Source organism: Canis lupus, chromosome 7, assembly GCF_011100685.1.
Source record: "Canis lupus familiaris isolate Mischka breed German Shepherd chromosome 7, alternate assembly UU_Cfam_GSD_1.0, whole genome shotgun sequence".
Lineage (NCBI taxonomy): Eukaryota > Metazoa > Chordata > Mammalia > Carnivora > Canidae > Canis > Canis lupus.
The window spans coordinates 42,475,790-42,496,869 of record NC_049228.1 but is presented as its reverse complement, the minus strand read 5'-3'; the positions used below and the strand labels follow the sequence as shown (position 1 = coordinate 42,496,869).

The 21,080-nt window shown below is 56.2% G+C and overlaps 3 protein-coding genes across 5 annotated transcripts; 2 read left to right on the top strand and 1 right to left on the bottom strand.

Moving 5' to 3' along the window:
• Positions 1-222: 222 nt before the first annotated feature.
• Positions 223-8,315, bottom strand: SHC1 (SHC adaptor protein 1). The gene is made up of 12 exons (XM_038543187.1): positions 6,184-8,315; positions 5,519-5,589; positions 4,895-4,958; positions 4,617-4,736; positions 4,320-4,373; positions 4,096-4,147; positions 3,806-3,932; positions 2,845-3,043; positions 2,688-2,757; positions 2,474-2,605; positions 2,077-2,315; positions 223-1,766 (listed from the first exon to the last, which is right to left on the bottom strand). The coding sequence occupies exons 1-12, from the start codon at positions 6,655-6,657 to the stop codon at positions 1,638-1,640; spliced, it is 1,731 nt and encodes a 576-aa protein (XP_038399115.1). The 5' UTR covers positions 6,658-8,315; the 3' UTR covers positions 223-1,637.
• A 1,619-nt stretch (positions 8,316-9,934) lies between these two features.
• On the top strand, positions 9,935-12,920 carry CKS1B (CDC28 protein kinase regulatory subunit 1B). The gene is made up of 3 exons (XM_038543192.1): positions 9,935-10,091; positions 11,498-11,625; positions 12,437-12,920. The coding sequence occupies exons 1-3, from the start codon at positions 10,033-10,035 to the stop codon at positions 12,487-12,489; spliced, it is 240 nt and encodes a 79-aa protein (XP_038399120.1). The 5' UTR covers positions 9,935-10,032; the 3' UTR covers positions 12,490-12,920.
• A 2,609-nt stretch (positions 12,921-15,529) lies between these two features.
• Positions 15,530-21,014, top strand: FLAD1 (flavin adenine dinucleotide synthetase 1). 3 transcript variants are annotated; one of them, XM_038543188.1, is made up of 8 exons: positions 15,530-15,621; positions 16,004-16,229; positions 17,753-18,497; positions 19,086-19,233; positions 19,647-19,745; positions 19,829-20,018; positions 20,636-20,709; positions 20,795-21,014. In XM_038543188.1, the coding sequence occupies exons 2-8, from the start codon at positions 16,149-16,151 to the stop codon at positions 20,928-20,930; spliced, it is 1,473 nt and encodes a 490-aa protein (XP_038399116.1). In that variant the 5' UTR covers positions 15,530-15,621; positions 16,004-16,148; the 3' UTR covers positions 20,931-21,014. The 3 variants fall into 3 exon arrangements, with proteins under 3 accessions (XP_038399116.1, XP_038399118.1, XP_038399117.1); XM_038543189.1 differs by having other exon boundaries at positions 15,544-15,621; positions 16,036-16,229; XM_038543190.1 differs by lacking the exons at positions 20,636-20,709; positions 20,795-21,014 and having other exon boundaries at positions 19,812-20,012.
• The last annotated feature ends 66 nt before the right edge of the window (positions 21,015-21,080 follow it).

Below are 21,080 nucleotides of genomic sequence, written 5' to 3'. Positions count from 1 at the left end.
TCAGCCGCCCGCCCGCGGCCGCAGCAGCAACAGCAGCAACGGCAGCACCAGCAGCGGCAGCACCAGCAGCAGCCGGAACCGGAAGTCGGCGCCGCCGCTACCACCGCGGGCAAGGGGGCGGGGCCTGGGCCGGACCACCCGGCGGGGCGGGGACACGTCCATGCGGTAAGGGCCCCCCCACCAACTCCCCGGAGGGCAGCAACAGGGACACGAGGCCGCAGGTACAAGAAATAGGGACTTTAATGAAGAGAATTTCCCTTTGGTATAAGTGAGCGCCATGGACGCATCGGAGGAAGTGAAAAACCCAGGGCTGAGACATTAAGTGCGGGGGCAGGGCGTGCTGCCCAGGGGGCTGTCACTTCAGGGGTGAGGCCTGGTGCGCCCCGGGGGCCTCCCCGCCCGCCGTGCCCCAGGTCTCTGCCTTTAGAGATAATGCTGAGGGGGGCTCCCCCTGCCTCAAAGGCTGGGAGGAGTAAAATACCAATCACTGGAAGGGGGCTTTGAAAAGTCACAGAGGCGTTGTGTACACGTTGTCGTCGATAATCATTTTGTGCTCAAGGTAAGCCATGGAAAACAGATAAGGAAATCTACAGCCCTAAAATATATGCATATAAAATAAAAATAAATGCAGTCCCAAATGTACGATGGTATTTGGGGATTGTCTACTGCTTTAGTCTCAATGCCCCTATTCCTGCCTCCACAAATTCACCTGGCACAGTTACCAGTTCAGGAAGCCAGAGTCCAGTTGCCCGCCCCCCACACCCACCCCAGCAGGAGGAGGCAGGGGTAGAGGCTGCAGGACCAAGGACTATGCTTTGGCTGTAGAGCATAACATGCAGGCAATATGGGAGGGGTGAGGGGGGGTGATGGGTCGACATACGAAATGTATATACAGACCCCTTGGGTGAGGGGCCCCTCTGGCCAGGAGGCACTGAGCAAGGGAGGGGTCCATCTCCCCGCTGGCCAGGAAGGAGGGACTCTGAGGCAATCTCTAAGGGTTGCCTATCCCCCGGAGAGGGGACAGCTGCCATTCCTGCCTCTGGTCTCCCAACTTAAAGCAGAGCGGTTGCTGAGCAATGAGAGGACAGGGTTCCAGAAGCCAAGAAAGTGTCAGCACTCCCACCCTCCACTTCAGGGGCTCAAGAATTCTTTGCATAAAATGTCTTCAGACCTAGAAGATGGTCAAAGGCACAAAGTTTAACCACTGGGAGGGAGAGTTGTTGAGAGGGGTCTGGGATACCCTGAGCCCAGGAATAGACCAAAGGTGTGATTCAGTCCCCTTCCCTGGGAAGGTGATTGCCCCATTAGGCCTTTCTCACTTCAAGGAGGCACACTGCCTAGGCCTCAAGCACCCACCTTCTTGGGGAAGGGGGTATCAGATTGGCACAGGAAGGGCCCAGGGAAGGGGGCCACTCTGTACATTAATACTTTGGTAAGGTTTGGGGAGAAACAAAATTCTACCCCAGGCTTCTGACAAAACCTCTCATTCAGCTGGATGCTGAACCATGTCCACACTATCCCCAGCTCCAACACAACAAGGCCAAGCCCACAGAACACCCTCAAATGAGGTCCTGAGACTCAAGGAATAGAGTGGAAGTGGTGGAAGGACCCCTTCGGGGAGAAAGCACTGAGATGGATCACAGCTTCCGCTCCACAGGCTGTTGGAGACAGAGTTCACTGCCCGCAGAGATGATAGGCAAGTGATTGTCCACGTGGTAGCTGATGAGGTGGCTGACACTCTCAAAGCGGTGATCCTTTGTTCGAACCTGAGGAGTGGGAAGGGAGGGGGTCAATTCAGGTGAAGGGCATTGCCACCTCTCCAGGATGGTTTCCTCCTTTATCAAAAGAGGGGCTCAGGCAAAATGAACACCCAGCTCAAATGCACTTCAGGGCTGGGCATTTGAGGACTGAAAGGAACAGAGCTCAGGTTCAGGAGTCTGAGAAGGGAAGAATGCCTGCATCTACCTGCCAAGCAGGAAAAGCAGTAAGCAGGGAGGAAAGACGCATAGCTGCATGGAGCATGCTGCACCCTCCTTTCTGCCACGCCCTCCCCCCCCCAACTCCTGATACACTCACCACACCCTCCGGGTCCACCAGCAGCAGGTGCTTGGGCTGCCCACTCTGCAAGCCAGTGAGCACGTACTGGCCGGGTGTGGTCGTGCTCTCCCGCACCAGGAAGTCCCCATTGAGCTGCAGCAGGGCCTCGGCCTCCCGCCGGCTCAGCTTCCCATGGAACCAGGGCTCCCCTCGGAGCTGCTCAGCCATGGCCACCGCCTGGGGAGGTGGAGGCACCCGAAGCGCATCTTCGAAGGGCTCTGGGGGTTCAGAGAGAGGCCTGAGAGGCAACTGGCACAACACACACCCAGACCCAAACTTTCAGGGAGGGGAGGCCGGGAAGGAAAGAGCAGGACACAAGGGGAGGAACCCAGGGAGTAGGAAGACAGAGATGCAGAGTGGAGAGAGAAGCACTCACTCATATCAAAGAGATCTCGGGGCACGCTGCCATTGATGGCAGGATTGGGGGGCCCAGCCCCACCCCCTGCTTGCCGGGCCCTGTCTAGGTTCTGGACATTGACGTAGGATGGATCATCAAAGAGCTCTTTACCTGATAAGGAAACAGAGGCATCACCGTGACCCCAGCCCTGCCTCCACACCCCTGACTCTGCCCTTCCCAGCTCCCTTCACACCTGGGCAGGGTGGTGGAGGTGGCATCTGTTTGCGAATTTCTGGGTCTCCCCCAACAGGCTGCCCCACAGGCTGCAGAAACAAAAATGAAATGAGACCAGAAGCCCAAATTGGCCACTCCCATCCCAGGCCCAGCCCACCTCCATCCAAATAACTTACCAGCGTTGCTCCCAGGTGGCTGGGGGTCTGGACAACGTGTGGGGTGGGCCGAACAGCCCCCAGGGGGGCTGCTTCCCGAAGCCTCATGTCCACCACTCCCCCAAGAGGGGGCTCCTTCCCCGGGAAGTCATTATAGTACTGGTGGTCAGGTGGCTCTTCCTCCTCCTCATCCCAAGCTGAGCCGTCAAAACCAGCCATCCTGAGAGGGACAGGAGGGAACAAGGGGGCACAGACAGTGGCCATGGACTGGGTACTTCCTGCAGGGTGGGCCTGAGTCTGGGCGTTTCCTACACACAGGCATTCTATCCCCCTGGCAGCCCTGCAAGGTATCTATACCCCCTTCTCCAGTGATACAGGTGAGATGAGGAGCAGAGGTGGAGACGTTTGCTTATTGTTTCACAATTAAACGGTGGCAGACCTGAATGGTAACATCAGATTTGATTTAAAGTTCATGTTCTCAGTTATTATGCTATCTCCCAAGAGGAAGGGGAAGCACACAGTAGAAAGAAGGGATGCACTCCAGAATATTTTAACCTCCTCTAAATACTCAGTAGCTACTGATCTAAGGTGGGAAAGAAAGGTCGAGATCTCAGGAAAAAAGACACCCTCCCTCACCCAAATTCCTGATGGCTCTATGGGCAAGAAAGTGAAAAAATAAGGACGGAGAAATGGTCAAGAAAGAGAGACAGGCCAGCAGTGAGGTGGCTGAGGACAGAAGGGCAGAGCAGCAGCACGGTGGCCTGGCATACGAGAGGAAGAGCGGGCCTGCAGAAGCAGGCAGGACCTGGCCAGACTTTCCTGACGGCCACAGGAAACGTAAGAATAGCAGGAAGTGGGAAACAGGCACACAGGTTATTTCCCCCTGACCCTCTCTGAGCTCAAGCGTGGGCAGTGGAGCAGACCTGCTTTCTCAGTTCCAGCTAGTGCCTAGGAGCTGCCCATACCCTGCGCACCCGCTCACCTGTCATGAGGGGTGACCAGCTTGGGCGGGTTCCTGAGGTATTGTTTGAAGCGCAACTCGAAGGCCTGGCCGATGGTGCTGATGACATCCTGAGCAAGCCCTTCGGGACATTCCAGGATATGACAGGCTGGGGGCACAGTAAAGGCAGTCAGTGAGTTCTGGTGGACTGCTGGGAGGAGGCGCGGTCAGGGGCCTCATCTTCCCAGCCGAAGCCCTACTTAGCTACCCAGGTCCTGCTCACCTGCCTCACGGACAGCCGGCCCCACCCAGCGCTCCCCACCACGCCTCACCTCTCTGATTCACCGGGTCTTTGGCAACATAGGCGACGTACTCAGCTGTGTCCTGGGGTGGGCAGGGTCAGAAGAAGCCACTTAGCTCCAGTTTCCAGCCCACCTCATTCCTGACCCCTACACATCCTGGTCCTTTCCAGACACCACTTGGACCCCAGCACACCCTCTTTCCAGACAGCATGGCCCCTACTCCTCCCCCACCTCCACCCTGTTCCCCAACTCACCGGGTCCCCACCGGACGCAAAGGAGATAGACTGCATGTGGTGGTTGGCGATGATCTGAGGGTTAGGGCAGGGTACAGAGAAGGAAGGGAATAACACAGGTCAGGCAGCCTTGGGGCCTTCCTGGGCACCCCCAGCCCGGGCCCGGAGCCCTGGAGTGTCAGTCCCACCCTTTTGGCTTCTTAGCCCAGGTCCTCCTATGCTCCTCCTTCCTTCCTGTCTTAGCTCCTGGCCCTGTGGCCAGGTCCCCGCTCCGCTCTCCCAGCAGTGTTTCTGGCCCCCTTGCCCAACCCCACCAACCTGTTTGCAGTCTGCGGCCATAAGGTTGAGGCTGCTGGTGGAGACGGTGAGAGTGATTGGCATTCCCGCAAATTTCAGATTACTCCTCCCCAGGATGGCACTGAGTGGGCGGCTACAGGGCTAGGGAAGGGCCCAGAGTCTCAGAAGTTGGGGGCTCCCCACACCACGAATCCCCCTCCCTCCGCCTTTTGGCCTTCCCCCCACAGGTCCCAGACTTATCTTCCCCCTGCTCCTCCACATTTCCCAGCAGTGCCCCCAGCCCCATCAGCCCCAGGTACCTTTCTCCTTCTTGTAGCCCCCTTGGCACCGGGCACAGCCTCACACACCAGACTGATGGCCTCCCTGGAGAGAAAGGGGTCCTCAGACCCACAGCCTGCCTCCCACTCAGCTGGGGCTGCCACAGGGCAGGGGGAGGGGAAGACCAGGCCAGACTTCAGGGGCACTCCAGGCTCTTTGTCATGGTGGATTGAATTAAAGGCCTTTAATATTTGATGACACGGAGAGGCCACTTCCTGGCTGATTGGGTTAGGGCCTCTGTGAGTCTGGCCCCACCTACTTCCAGCGACCAAATGTCCCATTCCATCCCAAAGGCAGCAGCAATCTTCCATCCACCCCATTTTATACTCAGGCTCCAGCTGCCAGCTGCCTCTGCCACCTCTCCCACCATACACAGGACTGGATAAATAAGAAGGTCCCAGACCAGAGAGGTGCTGCTTTTCATTCAGACTTAGACTGATTCCCCTAACTTTCTCTCAATCCTTTATCCCTGAAGGTAAGCCATCACTAGCAAGTGACCAAGACCCACTCCCTCCTATACTCACTGATCCAGGAGCCCACTCCCCTATGTACCCCCTCTCCCCTCATTAATTCAGGAATCCCCAGTCTGCCCCCTCCCCACTAACCTGGTGACTTGGGTGCGGGTGTTGAAGTCCAAGGCACGCATTGACTGCAGGACCTCCACACAGCCCATGTACTGAAAGGAGGAAAGGAAGGTAACGAGTCAGCACCCCCTCCACAAAAAGAGTCCCAGGCCTTTCCCCTGAGTGCTTCCTACACTTGATCTTAGCCAAAAGGCTGACTCTGAAGAGTGAAGACCAAGTTTTGCCCACAGCCTGCGGCTACACCCACAATGTGCCAGACCACAGGAAATGAGGGGCGGAGGATCGAGCAAGCCAGGAGGGCCTGGACATCTGGGAAGAGGATCTCGAGGACAGTGATGGGCACTGGGGTGGGGGGTGGGGAAGGTGACATCCCCAGAGGGAGGAGGCTGGAGGATACAATCAGGACCGCTCATTCCCACACTTACTAAGGGTGGCAACGTGCTGGGCTTTGTGCTAAGCATGGCAGGGTGGGGGAGTCACCAGAAGTAAGGGGCCCAGGCAGAGCTGGATGGGAGGGGCCGCAGAATAAGAAAGGGGAAGAGAGAGGTGTGAGAAGCGATCCTGAAACCAAGGGAGGTACCGGCAAGAGCAGAAAACGAGAGGCTCCCAGCTCGGCAAAGCTGGAGTGAGCAGAGGAAGGAGTCTGGGAGGGAGCAGGGAGGACCGAATGGGAGACATTCACTCACCCGAACCAAGTAGGAAACCCCAGGTCCCATGACTTTGTCGTTGGGATGTAGCCAGCCCCGTGTGGGCTTATTGACGAAGCTCCCGTGGCGGGTCCACTCCTCGCCCCCCAGCTGGCCCCCTTCCACCCGCGTCCTGCGCCCGCCTCCTCCACTCAGCTTGTTCATGTCCTGGAGGAGGGGCAGGGGGGCTGAGTCCAGCACGGCGGCCCCTCCAGTCCCCTCCCCATCCTTAGAGGCCCTTCCTGGCTCCCCAGCTGGGTTAGCCAGCTTCAGGTTGCTCATCCGGGGGAAGAAGGAGCACAGGGTAGTGGGACTCTCATCCCCAGGCAGAGGTGGCAGGATGGGCCCCAGGGAGGAGGCCGATGGGGAAGGTAGTTCCTCCGGTGGGGTGGACCCTGAAGCCCCTTCCTCCAGCGATGACAGAGACTCATTCCGAAGTGGATTGTACTTGGGCTTGGGGGGCAGGAGATCCATGGCTGCAGTGAGAGGGAGGCTGCTGCCCAGCCTGGCCCCCCTGCCAGTCAGGGCAAGGGGGCCAGGCAAGGGGCATCCCCAGGCCTTTAGTCTGCTCGGATTCTATGGCCCAGGGATCTCAAGGATCCTGGGGAGGGAGAGTGACAAGTGGCACCAGCGGCCCCAGGCTCAGACCCAGATAGTTTCAGGCCCCATCCCCCGCCCAGCGTGGAGCCTCTTCCCAGGCGGAGAAGAGAACAGGCTGGACCAGAAGCAGCCTGGCTCCTCCCCAGGGGCGGGGAGGGAAGGCCAGAGACCAATCCCGAGGACAGTGCTGACTCACAGGCTCCAAGGGGCTAAGCCCCCACAGCAGCCCCAGCCTAGAACTCTGGCAGGGATAAAGCTCTCGGTGCCCCCACCCTGCCCCGAGACAAACCACCAGTAATCTGGGGAGGAGTAAAGTGGAGTGGGAAGGAAGGATGTGGGAAAGAGAAGGAAAGGAGGGAAATAAGAAGAGGTCTGGATCCATCCACACAGGACATGGGCAGGCCACAGGGAGCAGGAAGCTGCGGGAGGGTAGGGGGACCGGGACAGGAAACAGAGGGAGCTGGGAGTGGAAAGGAGGGGACCCCTGAGCTCAGCACTTCTGTTCCTGTCCTGCTGGAATGCCCCCCCTCCTCCAGCCCTATCACACCGTGGGGTGGTGGCTCTGGGGAGCCTGGGCCATTAGCGCCCTCTGCTACCACAGCTGGGAACAGGTGGTGAAGGGAAGAGGAAAGCATCCAAGTGGTCCCAGTGGACGCAGGGAAGGCCCAAGAGGAAGCACGAAGCTGGAGAAGTAACGGGAACAAAGTCCAACCTGGGTGGTGCACCAGGGAACCTTCAGGCAGGAACTGGAGCCTGGGACGGGCTGATGGAGTCCTGCCCTCCATGGCTGGCACCTACCATGCCAGGGGCAGCAGCCCACAGCCAAGCACTCTTCTGTACCCCATCCCACAGGTCTAGTTAGCAAAGCAGGCTGTCACGGGCAATTCGGTGACAGGGTACTGACACAGGGGTCGGCTTCCTGGGTCACATAGGTGACAGGGCACTGACACAAGGGTTGGCTTCCTGGTCCTGCCAGGCATGTTCATACTCCTTCTCTTAAGTGGAGAAGGTTAGGTGTGCCCAGGGAGCACAGTGCACCCAACACCAGGGGTAGAGTCTCACTGGAGGAGGTGGGAGAGTACAACAGTTCTCCAAGAGAAGTGGGGAGAGGAAAGGACAGGCCATGAAAGCACAGAGGGAGAGGAAGACAAATCTGAGCCGGGGTGCCAGGGACGGGCTGGGGCCCATCCCTTCTGCACAGCTTCCAGCTCCACTAGAGGGGACCTTGAAGGAAGAGGCAAAGTCACCAAAAAAGCACTAGAGATAAATACAACCTCTATGCTCACCTTGGAATTACCTATTCTTAAACTGCAGAAGATACAAAGATGCAAACTAGTAGCTAATAATACTAACACTCAAATCGTGTTAGATACTGTGCTCAACTCTCTCCCCTGGCCTTTAGCTCTCTGGCCTAAAGGGATGGAGGAAAGGCTTCTACCCTGGCCTCTGCAGCCCCTGCACACAGGCCAGGACGTCCTCCCCTGCCGGCGTCTGCACAATCCAGAAGCGAGGACCCGCCCACAGGTGTGGGCCTTAGGAAGGAAAGAAGGAGGAAGTCGGGCTCTTTAAATTTGCATAGGAAAGGAGATGGCCTACAGGGAGTCAGTGTGGCTGGGTGTGTGGGGAGGAGCTGCTCCAGGCTTCTCAGCCCAGCGGGGAGGAGGAGGCAAGTAGCAGGAAATGGCGAAAGCCTCAGGAATGTTTCCAGAAGGGAAGGCTGGGCAAGCGGGACCAGGAGGAATGCCCAGACAAGAGCTCTGCTTGGGGGGGAGGGGAAGAGCCCAAGAAGCGGCGGGGGCTGGGGAGTCCCTTCCAAAAAACTAAACAAACAAAAAAACTCAAACAGCAAAAAGGCCACTGTCCCCTCCACCCACGCCAGGCCACCGTTTCCAGGCAGCAGGACACTCTAGCTCCTGGTGCACCCGCAGGTTGCACGCCAACCTCACGGCCCTACCAGCTCCCGAGGTGCGGGTGCTAGCCCTACAGCTGTCTCTGGGGCGGAGTCTGTCCTGGGCTGGGAACCCAGGAGCAAGTCTCTCGGCCCCTTTGGCGCCAAACCCCAAGTCCAGGCCCCTCTCCGCGGGGCAGGGGGAGGGGCAAGGGAGGCGGAGGGCGGCCCCTGACCTCGCCCGGCTCGCCCCACCTGCTGGAGCAGAAGCACTGGCTCCGCAGAGCTGAGCCCCAAGCCCAAGGAGAAGAGAAGCTGTGTCAGCAAGGGGCTTCGGGACTACCACAGCGCTCCGAGGGGCGGAGCCCGCCCCACTCTGGACGCTGCCCAGGGGGAATGGGCCCCACATCACGGGTACCGGGCACTGTAAGAGGCGAGGCTACAGCACCGCCCGACGCCATCAGGCGGGGGGCGGGGCCTCTCGGAAGGCGTAGCCTCTGGGGCGGGGCTGCCGGCACTCGGCCGGGCCTCGGAGGGGCGGGGCTCTGGCCTCCTGGGGGACCCGTCGCCAGAAGGCGAAGAATCGGAACTCAGAGAACTACCGTCAGGTTTCTCACAGTCGGACTTGGAAGCATGTTCGGGGGTGGGACTTCCAGGAAAGCTGGGCAGCAGGGTGGGGTCGTGGACAATACACAGAAAACAAGTCGGGGTTCGGGGAGCCCCCTGAAGATGGGGGTGGGACTTCCGGGGAGGGGGGTCTCAGGGGGCGGGACTTGCACATGAAGACCGGAAGTAGGGTCCCGGGAGAGGGGTTCCGGGGTGGAGGAATGGGTCACCTTAGGAGAGGGAGAAGACCTAACTCACCAGGGCCTCATGGAGTCTCCGCACCGCACCGCGGCTCGATTTGGTTCCGGATCACGCCACTGCCTCCTTAGGTCGCCGTTCCAACTTTCTCCCCGGCCTGGCCTCCCTGAAGAAACTTTATTGCACTCACTTCCGGCCTCACTAACCCCTGACCCTCTACCTCAGCGTCCCTCCTTCAGCCGTCCCACTTTGCCGAATCAGCCAATGGCAATGCGAGAACGCGCACGGGGGCAGGAATAGCCAATTAGAGGCATATTTTTTCCCTACGCTCATTCTTGACTAACGTAAGCAGCGCGGTCCAATAAGGACTCGAACAGAAGCAAATCTAAACCAATCGGCGGCTTGAAGGTGGAGTAGTCCCGCCTTAAACCATGGGGTCCAATAGGAAGCGCGGGCGGCGTGTTTGAAAGCTAGGCCAAAGTGGGTGGGAGCGCGTGCTGCTGGGAGTTGTTTGGAGGTTGCCGGAGTGGGCCTGACGGTCCTCAGGCTGAGTGATCATGTCGCACAAACAGATTTACTATTCGGACAAATACGACGACGAGGAGTTCGAGTACCGGTTAGTGCCGCCGCGGGGGCCATAACGAGGTCGTGAACTTTGACAAGTGAGGGCAAGAGGAGTTAGTCACCGGGGCTGAAGCAACAGGACCGGCGCATGCGCGGGGGACTCCCGGGGCGCGGGCGCGGAGCGTAGCAGGGCGCCTGCGCGAGGGCCTGGCGGCGAGAGGGCGCGGACAGCTGCGGACCGCAGTGTGTCCCGCGCCGGGGAGCGGGCGGAGGGGGCGTGCCTAGAGCTCGAGGCCTCCGCACCCCGCACCATGCGGGGTTCTGGATCGTTCTGGGAGCTTCCCCGGGCACGTGGAGGTTGCCCGCTGGGGCGTGCTGGAAAGAAGTGGCCGCAGCGGTGCTGAACGATCCGGGAAAGGGGGCGCGGGCGTGCGGCTCGTGGGAAGGTCTGACCCGGCGACGCAGCGCCGCAGGCTCGGGAGTTGCGCCCGGGCACGGTGTGACGGAGGCAGCGCCGCCCCTCCAGGAGGAGTACCAGGGAAGAGCGAGGATGCTGCCCGCGTGCCGTTTTGGCTTCTTCCTGGAAGAACGTGGGATGGAGACTTGGCAGGCTTGCGTTTCCTTCCCGGCCAAGTGCGGGGCTCCGGGGACTCGGCGTGTGCTGACCCTTGGGGGACCCAGGCCACTTAGGTTTCTTTCCGCCGCTGACTGTGCGCTGCCACCTCTGCAGAGCTAGTTTCAGCTCCCCGAAGTTGTAAGTCCGGGCGCTGGCGTTGGGGGGCGTCGGTCGGGTCCGATTAGGGATCGAAGACGCTGTTTGTGAAAGAATTTGCTACTAGTACACACCTACTGTGTTTTCCCTGAGCATGATGGGGTCTATCTGGAGTAGCCCAACTCAGGTGAGAGTAAGGATTTTTTTTTTGCCATGAAAGGAGATTTATCCTTGGTTAGGAAAACCTGGGGTTTCCCAAGAGGAGTCTCATGGCAACTCTTTTCAGAGTTGGGAAAATGAAATGGAGGGTACATTTCAGAGGAGAAGATATTCACATTTCATCCTTGTGATGGCTCTTCCTCACAGCGCTCCACAAGAGGCCTTTCTTCTCCACAAAACCAGCCGTTTTCAAAACTACCTTTAATAATTAACGCTGTGAGTGTCGTGGGGCTGCCCTTAGATCGTTCTAATCAGCTAGCAGACTGAGCTGGAGGAAGGCAGGGGCGCGGTGTCCACAGCGCCTGTTCACTTGAGTTACTCACGCGTGCTTTTTAACATACTTGGGGGGACGATTTGCATAATCTGGCCTTTATTTCTAGCTGCCTCTGCCCCATGATAAGAGTACATAAACTCTCCCATTGGGAACCAATTTTTTCTTTTCTTTGCTCTCTTGGCTTTGTACACAAGCATTTGTCTAACACAACTGCACCCAGTACTGATGTGATCCCTCCGTGTTTCTGTTACAGGCATGTCATGTTGCCCAAGGACATAGCCAAGCTGGTCCCTAAAACCCATCTGATGTCTGAATCTGAATGGAGGAATCTTGGAGTTCAGCAGAGTCAGGGATGGGTCCATTATATGATCCATGAACCAGGTCGGTGCGATGGCTGAAAACAACCATTTAGGGCTCCTTGGCTGAGGAAAAGAGGAATGATAAGATGGTATAACCCAAAGAAATAGAGGTGAGGGTGGTCTATTGGTTCCTCACCAGCCACCTAGAAAAATCAGAGTGATGGGATCCCTGGGTGGTGCAGCAGTTTAGCGCCTGCCTTTGGCCCAGGGCGCGATCCTGGAGACTCAGGATCGAATCCCACGTCGGGCTCCCGGTGCATGGAGCCTGCTTCTCCCTCTGCCTATGTCTCTGCCTCTCTCTCTCTTTCTGTGTGACTATCATAAATAAATTTTAAAAAAAATTTTTTTTAAAAATCAGAGTGACAAAAAAGAGTCAAGTACTGGGAAGTTCAGAAGACAACCTGTCCCTGAAAAAACTCTTTCAATCTCTAATTCAGTCTGAGCATCACACACACACACCCGTCACCCTTTTTAAGGCCACAAACACCCTGGTAGAGGTTATGGATCCTGCATCATTCTCCATGAGAAAGCAAATTCTCAGATGTGTCCCAAATAAGCCAAGGGAAGTATATTTCTTGATAAGACACCAGACCCACAAGCAGCCAGGCAAATCTAATAAAGGAGGTGGGCAGGGGATGGGGGGGCTGTACAAACACAGCAAAGGAACTGATGCTAATAGTTCTCTGCTTAGCAGACAGGCCCAGCTTTAGGGTCTGCTTCTGAGGCCATATGCTTACATCTTAATGTAGTTCTAAAGGTCTGAAATGGGAAGGGGACGCACTACACACTGCAGAGACCAGGGTGAGCGTGTCTCTTCAATGTCACTCTTTCAGAACCTCACATCTTGTTGTTCCGACGGCCACTGCCCAAGAAGCCGAAGAAATGAAGCTGGCAGCCACTTTCCAGCCTCAAGCTTTACACAGCTGTCGTCGCTTGCTAACATCTTCCTGATAACATCATTATGTTGCCTTCTTGTTTTCTCACTTTGATATTTAAAGGATGTTCAGTACACTGTTTGTGCTGCTGACTGTTTTGCTTGAGCAGAGCCAACAGCACCATGGCCCGGCCAGTTGAGTGCTCTTTGGGCTGCAGCCTCAGCTGAGCTGTGTACCCAGCAGAGCACACTTGGTACATAGAGGAAGCATCTGACGATAGGCCATGGCTGTCACGGGGATTGTGTAAACTTGCAGTTTTTTTTTCCTGCCAGGTGTTGTATGTATGGTGGTTTATGTTTCAATATATTGGAGACTTTTCATTTTATTCAAGGAATCTGTTCCATGTTTAAAAGCCTTGATTAAAGAGGAAGTTTTTTATAATCTAATTCTTTAATTGTAAAGTGTTTTTTTTTTTTTTTCCCTCTCAAGGTAAGCATTACATTCAGTATCCTGTTTCTGATTATATTCCTTTGGGTTAGATAATGAAGTTCAGCTCTTTGTTGATAATGAGGTTTATTTCAACATTCAGGTAACTGGCTTTTAATTTATTTTAATCAGGCCTTTTTTTTTTTTTTTTAAGATTTATTTATTTATTCACGGGAGACACAGGCAGAAGGAGAAGCAGGCTCCTCTCAGGGAGCCTGATGCAGGACTCAATCCCAGATCCCAGGATCGTGACCTGAGCCAAAGGCAGGTGCCCAGCCACTGAGCCACCCAGGCGTCCCTTAATCAGACTTTCTTTCAAGCATCTGAAATATATGTTGCCTTGTTAGCCTGAGATAGAAGTTATATAGAAACATCACCTCATCAAAACAAAGTGTTTCCTAAAGTCGGGGATGCTGCCCTTAACACAGTCTTGATATTTGAAGGGCACACGAGGGTGAAGGGAGGAGGCTACTCCTGTGCTCTACTTCCTGCCCAGCCTAAGTCTGGGGCCTACCTGAGGCCTGTTACCTGTGAGGGGTAGGGGAGGAGGGCAGTGGGCAGAAGCCTGTGCTGTTTTTAGTGGCTAGTACTGGCACCTAACTCATTCCTTAGAGATACTTAACTGGTAGGGGGTGTAGCCTGGATGTGGGAATTTCAAGAATTTTTATGCAGGTAGCTGGAGATTAACCTTTGAGAAAACTGGTGTAAGCTGTATTTTAAGAAAACATTTCTCCAGGGGGCACCTGGCTGGCTCCATTGGTGGAGCAGGCAGCTCAGTTCCCTGGGTTGTGAGTTCAAGCCCCATGTTGGGTGGAGAGAACAGTAGTACTAAATAAAGGAATCTTCCTATTTTCCATCCACTTATTCCTACGGCAGTAGTTCAGTTGCAGTCCCTGAATCGGAAGGCTTGATGTCACCAGAACCTTGTTAGAAATGCAAATTATCGGACTCCACCCTAGACCTACTGAATCAGAAACTGAGGGTTGGACCTAGTGATGTTTCAACAAGCTCTCCAGATGATCCTGGCGACCCCTCAAGCTTAACCCACTGGTAAAGAATTGGACCAGAGCTTTTTTGTGGGAGGGGTAGTCAGATTTTACCAATACTACTAGTAAAGATGATGTGACTTACATCATTAGGCAAATGGAACTTTTGTTTTGCCTTTAAAAAATTTTTTTTTTTTTTTTTTTTTTTTTTTTTTTGAGGGGCATCTGGCTGGGTCAGTCCAAAGAGCATGCAACTCTTGGCGGTTGTTGAAAAAACCACACACACAGGGTTTATTACTTAAGAAAGAATGGTCTAGAAGCCTGGCTCTTTCACATTAGTGTTTTGTAGTTGCTATGTGGCATCCCTTAACCTTTCTTAGCCTGCTGCCCATCTGTAAAATGGGCATCATCTATCTTGGGCTTTAGAAGAGTAAAATGAGGGTGGATGTGGTTCAACTGCTCTCCAAGTGATGGGTTTTAGATGTTTACTACAGGAAACATACTCTAGGGACCCAGATCAGCATCAGCATGGCACGAGAGCTTGTTAAATGCAGATCTCAGGCTCCCACCCCAACTGAATAGGGGAAATTTAATCAGCATATTAGGAAGGTCCCAGATAGGAACACCTGGCCTGCTCTGTCCGTGGAGCATGCAACTCTGGGTAGTGAATTCAAGCTGCACCTTGGGCACAGGGAGGACTTATATTTTTTATAAAAAGATCCCGGATGAGGGATCCCTGGGTGGCGCAGTGGTTTAGCGCCTGCCTTTGGCCCAGGGCGCGATCCTGGAGATCCGGGATCGAATCCCACGTCGGGCTTCCGGTGCATGGAGCCTGCTTCTCCCTCTGCCTGTGTCTCTCTGCCTCTCTCTCTCTCACTGTGTGCCTATCATAAATAAATAAAAAAAAAAAAATTAAAAAAAAAAAAAAAAAAAAAAAAAGATCCCGGATGAAACATTAAAATTTAAGCAGTTTTAGACCAAAAGCAACTGAAATGAGAATAATCCAGGATGTGAGACTCCAAAGTGGACACACGGCACTGCCTAGTCACTGCCCTCACTTTACCTGTAAGACCAATAATCGGGCAAAGGTGGTGTTCAGACCACTTTGTGGAGCAAGGCAGGGGTCAGGTATGTAGGTTCATCGTTTTTATAGAGGGGTATGAGCGCTCCACACCCTAAAAGCTCACCTCCAAGTTCTCCTACCTTCCAAGGTGTTCCTTGCTGGTGTCTCCAACGTGCGCGCGCTACCGAAGCCCTGGGCAGCCCCAGTGCCTAGAACTAGAGTGGGCGCCGCATAGCACTTGCGCGCGAGGATGTATTAACGGGATGGAGGCGAGCGTCACGCCTCCGCTCGCGGCTCCTAGCAGCGCCTCGCACCGCTGCCGCTGGCCCCGCCCCCCGCACCAGGCCCGCTGGTCCCGCCCCCGCAGTTCCGGGCGGGTGGTGACCACGTGCTTGTCGCCGATAGCAACCGGCGCTGCTCCCGCCCTTGGCTAAGGCGGGCGAGCGACAGCCAGCTGCACCAATGGGCCCTTGGAGGCCGTCTGAGCGACAGCCACGGTGACCAACCGCCGTGAGAAGGTGCGGGTCTGGGGTGGGACTCTGCGTGCGGATGTCGCTCGAGACGTGCGGGAGCAGAGGGCACGAGCCGGGGAAGGGCCCGAGAGGCAGGTGCGGACCTGGGAGAGCGCGGCGGGCTGCAGCGGGGCGGGGAGACGGGGCTCCGGCCAGAAGGGGTGCGGGCGCCTGAGGGAGGGGCGCCTGCGCTCCAGTCCCGGGCGGAGGGGGCGAGACGCTTAAAGGGACAGGTGCCCCGAAGAGAAGAGGTCTTTAAAGGTGCAGGTGGCCGCGCTCAGCTGTGGGTGCTCGGAGAACAGGACATTTTAAGGACACTGTAGCCGAGCTTAGAAGGCATGCGAAGAGGCCGGGGCTGGGGTTTGAGAACGCAATTCTTAGAGGCAGGGATAAAAGTCTTGTCAGGGGCCTGGCGAGGTCTTTCTCTGAGGAAGAGCGTGCCCTCATGCCCTCCCCGTGTCCCTTCTGGCTCCTCCAGGTTCCCTTGACCCCAGACCCCCCTGTTTTCAGGCTATGGCCCCCAGTGCCCTGTAGACCTGGCGCGACTCCCCTGCTTCCGACCCCTATTTGGGGCCCTGGGTGGCTACTGGAGGGCCGTGCAGAGGGGCAGAGAAGGCAGGACCATGGCATCTAGGGCCTTTGCACCTCCCCCAGGGCGCAGCGTGACGGCGGGCATCATCATTGTTGGAGATGAGATCCTCAAGGTGTGTCTGGGACGGAGAGGGGGGGTGGGCGCCGCCCGTCCTCTAGAGCCTGCTGCACCTTGCTGAGGGAGGCCGACCGGGGGCGCCCCCTTGCCCACCACGTCCCTGTAGTGGGTCCAACATGTTCTTCCAGTTACTCTGTTGAAAACTTGCAGCAAAGTTGCTACAATTTGCCAAGCATTTTCATAGCGGTAGGAGGGCTTTACAGGAACCAGCGGGAGTCCATCCCGTGAAGGAGGTGCAGTGCATGAGTAAGCAAAACAGGAGAGGACTAGATGGAGGAAATCCCTCGGAACAATGAGGGAAGTCTTAGGAGAGGTCATGGCATCAGGCTTGTAATAACTAATATTGACCCGTTTTTTGAGTGCTTACTGGGGCCTGGCAGTGTGCTTATTATATCAATACGCGGTCTTAACTAATCCTTAGAGCATTCCCATGAGATTTGATACTTTTATTATAAATCTCAGTTATTAGATGATGAGGCTGAGAAGTTTGCCCAAGATTACAGAGCTCAGGAGTGGTAGAGCTGGGATTCCAAGCCCATTCTCTCTTCCTCCAGAGCAACCCTTACCTACGAAGCCCCCTGTAAAGAAGCAGAAGGAGATGGGGCCAGGGAAGAGCGTCAGATCTACACCCGTAGACAGGCAGCCTCAAATATTCTTCAGAGGAATTTGAACTTTAATCAGAATATGGTTGGAAACAACACATGGCTTTTGAGCCCAAGAGTGGTGCAATCACAGTAGCACATTAGAAAGGTTAGTCAGGAGGCCTGGGTCAGAGCACTGTGGCTGGCGGCTGGGAGCCTGGCCAGGGACTGTCACCACTGTCCAGATAAAAGGTGCCAAAGACCTGCGTGGTGGTAGTAAGGACAGAGAGCAGAAGTGGGGAGACATTTCAGTAGCGTTGACAACAGAAGTGCCCAACTGGCTATGGACAGTGTCTGGGGATGCCACTAACCAAAGTGACAACAGCCAGGAATATGGTAGAAATGCCTAGTAAGTGCGGGGAGCCAGGGGATTGAAACTGGCAGGACTGGTGAGGTAGTGGATGAGTCATCCACAATAGAATTGACCGTGGAATCCATAAGCATATCTGAGGTCAAGGTTCAAATGCAAAGAAGGCCCAGGGTGGATCATGCTACCCCTGACTGTTCAGCTGGATTTTCTCACTCCTGTGCCCAGTCCAGGCTTTTTTTTTTTTTTTTAATTTTTATTTATTTATGATAGTCACACAGAGAGAGAGGGAGAGGCAGAGACACAGGCAGAGGGAGAAGCAGGCTCCATGCACCGGGAGCCTGATGTGGGATTCGATCCCGGGTCTCCAGGATCGCGCCCTGGGCCAAAGACAGGCACTAAACCACTGCACCACCCAGGGATCCCCCAGTCCAGGCTTTTTGGCAGCCCAAGACAGTACCCCCCAAAGAGCACAGTGCCCCAGCATTGGGAAAATGCAGCTGTCACCCTTTCCCCTTTGCCCTTCATCCCCACCGCATTGATATTCACTGTCACTATCTCATCTCTCAGGGACACACTCAGGACACCAACACCTACTTTTTGTGCCGGACACTGCGCTCCCTGGGGGTCCAGGTGTGCCGCGTCTCTGTTGTCCCTGATGAGGTCACCACGATTGCAGCCGAGATCACTTCTTTCTCCAGCCGCTTCACCCACGTCCTCACAGCAGGGGGCATCGGCCCCACTCATGACGATGTAACCTTTGAGGCTGTAGCACAGGCCTTCGGGGATGAGCTTAAGCCACACCCGGAGCTGGAAGCAGCCATCAAAGCCCTAGGAGGGAAGGGCTGGGAGAAGCTGTCTCTGGTGCCCTCCTCTGCCCGCCTGCATTACGGCACAGATCCTCAAACGGGCCAGCCCTTCAAATTCCCGCTGGTCTCCGTCCGAAACGTCTACCTCTTCCCAGGCATTCCCGAGCTGCTAAGGAGGGTGCTGGAGGGGCTGAAGGGGCTGTTCCAAAACACAGCTGTGCAGTTCCACCTGCGGGAGCTCTATGTGGCCGCTGATGAGGCCTCTATCGCCCCCATCCTGGCTGAGGCCCAGGCCCACTTTGGGCGCAAGCTTGGCCTGGGTTCCTACCCTGACTGGGGCAGCAACTACTATCAGGTGAAGCTGACGCTGGACTCGGAGGAGGAAGGGCCCCTGGAAGAATGCCTGGCCTACCTGACTGCCCATCTTCCCCCGGGGTCACTGGTCCCCTATGTGCCGGATGCTGTGCAGCAGGCCAGTGAGGCCGTATATAAACTGGCAGAGTCAGGTAGGGGCCTGGGTTAGGGGGGGCCTCCCTGGGCTTAGGAATGTGGGGGCTGCTGGAGGCTTCCTGAAAGTCCAGGAGCGGGTGGAAGATGGCTCCCATAAGTGTAGACTGAGTGCCGACTGTCACCAGCACCATGCTGGGTGTGAGGGTTATACCCCAACAAGACAGTTGTATGCCATGCCCTTCAGAGGCCCAGCATAACGAGAGAGGTGGGCATCACACAGGTGCCTGGGCAGGAGATGGGGGTGCCATGGGGCCTCCACAGCAGGTAGAGCAGCCCTGATCTGAGCATCTACTAGATACAGTCTACTGGGCAAGTAACATACATGTGGGGTGGTCAGCCAGATTGGGTGAGAGCAAATAGTGTGGGGCTTGAGGAAGGGAACCAGGGCCCCCAGAGGGAAGACACTGGGGTGAAGAGTGAGCTGAACAGCCCAGGGGGGCACACTCCAAGGGGCGTGCAGGAGTCTGGACATTACACAACGCACACTGGAAGTCAAGAAAGACTAAGCAAGGGCAGCGTGGCCCCCACCGCCCTCCACCAGTCACGTGTATCTATGTGATGGCCTCTCGTGTGTCTGCTTGCAGAGTCTTCCCTGGGGAAGAAGGTGGCAGGTGCCCTGCAGACTATCGAGGGTGCCCTGGCTCAGTATGGCCTCACCCACCTCTGTGTGGGCTTCAATGGCGGCAAGGACTGCACCGCACTGCTGCACCTCCTCCATGCGGCCGTGCAGAGGTGAGCCTGCACCCCAGGCTGAGCCCTCACAGGTGCTCTGGTGGCCCCAGGCAGGCAGCGGAAGGGGGTCAGCAAATGGGGTTGGGAGGAAGCAGCCCTGGTGACCTCTCAGCTGTGGTCCCCCACCACATTTATCAAGCAGCTGCCATGGTGCAGCCCTGGATGTGTGGCTGTGAAGGGAGCTCATGGTCCTGTTGGGGAGGTGAGATTTACATACCTGAGATAGGCTGTGTACTCCAGGACCGAGGAGTGAGAGATCAAGATGGGCTTTACATAGGAAGTGGTTGTCATGGATGAGAAAGATAAGGGTCCTTCCGGGGACCAAGGAGAACAGTGCAAGCTTGAGCAAGCATCTCCCTGCCTTCCCCAAAAGCCTATGCATCCTTCCTCCACACCACACACCCCCCCCCCAGGAAATGCCCCGATGCTCAGGAACCCCTGCAGATCCTGTATATCCGCAGCATCTCCCCTTTCCCCGAGCTGGAGCAGTTCCTCCAGGATACCATCAAGAGGTACTAGGGGCCTGGGGGGGCGGGGGGCTCCAGGGGAGCTTGGCAGTGCCCACTTCTGACTCACAGCCCTCTTCGTTCCACAGGTATAATCTGCAGGTGTTGGAGGCTGAGGGCGACATGAAGCAGGCCCTGAGCGAACTGCAGGCGCGGCACCCCCAGCTGGAGGCTGTCCTGATGGGCACGCGCCGCACAGACCCCTACTCCTGCAGCCTCTGCCCCTTCAGCCCCACTGACCCCGGCTGGCCTGCCTTCATGCGTGTCAACCCGCTGCTGGTAACGGGGTAGAGGCTGTGGTGCCTCCAGCCCAGTCCCCTGATCCCTGTGGGTCATGCACCCTGGCTTCTGGGTGTGGGAGAAGTCGGAGCCGGGTGCTCAGATAAAGAACCCCAGCGTCCAGGGGAGGCTATGCTGCTTGGTGGGTCAGCCTTCTGACCAGGCCTTATTTAGCACTGATTTAAAGGCAGGCTTGTGCTTTGTTTTGCTAGCTCTGTGCTGTCCAGTGTGGGGGCCACTAGCCACTTACTATACTCAGACTGTCACTTACTAGAACAAAATAGGGAATTATTAAAAACCACTGAATGGTATACTTTAGAAGGAAGAATTCTGTGGCATGTGAATTAAATCTTCATTTTAAAAATTAAGTACAATGTGTGCTGCACCATACTGGCTTGCACAGACAGCCCGTCCCTGCCCTGGCACACACACACCTGTGGGTTGGGGCTGGAAGGGCCAGGATGCAGGCTTGGTCTTGCATGTGGCATGGCTTATAGGAACAAACTGTGGCAGAGAATCAGGCTGAGAGGCAGAAGAGCCCTAGGAAGGACCCCTCCCCAGGTGGCAGGGGTTAAGTGTGGGAAAGGGGTATGGGTGATTACACTCTCACCTCCCAGGACTGGACCTATAGAGACATCTGGGACTTCCTGCGTCAGCTGTTTGTCCCGTACTGCATCCTATATGACCGAGGGTAAGAGTGCTGAGAGAGTGTGGGTGTGGGGGGGACGTGGGGTAGGGAGAGCCACCCACCACCTGCTTCCATTCTCCCGGTTCAGCTACACGTCCCTGGGGGGCCGAGAGAACACGGTGAGGAACCCAGCCCTGAAGTGCCTGAGCCCAGGGGGACAGCCCACCTACCGTCCTGCCTACCTACTTGAGAACGAAGAGGAGGAGCGGAACTCCCGCACATGACCTCGCACTCATCCGCTCCAGGAGCTGGGAGGGAGGCCTTCCTGGGGTGTAACCTGTCAATAAACCGTGCCTCTCCTGGGCTGATGCTGTGGCTGTGTCTTCCTGCTCTGGGGATGGGAGAAGTAGACATGGGCCAGGCTCTGCCTGTCA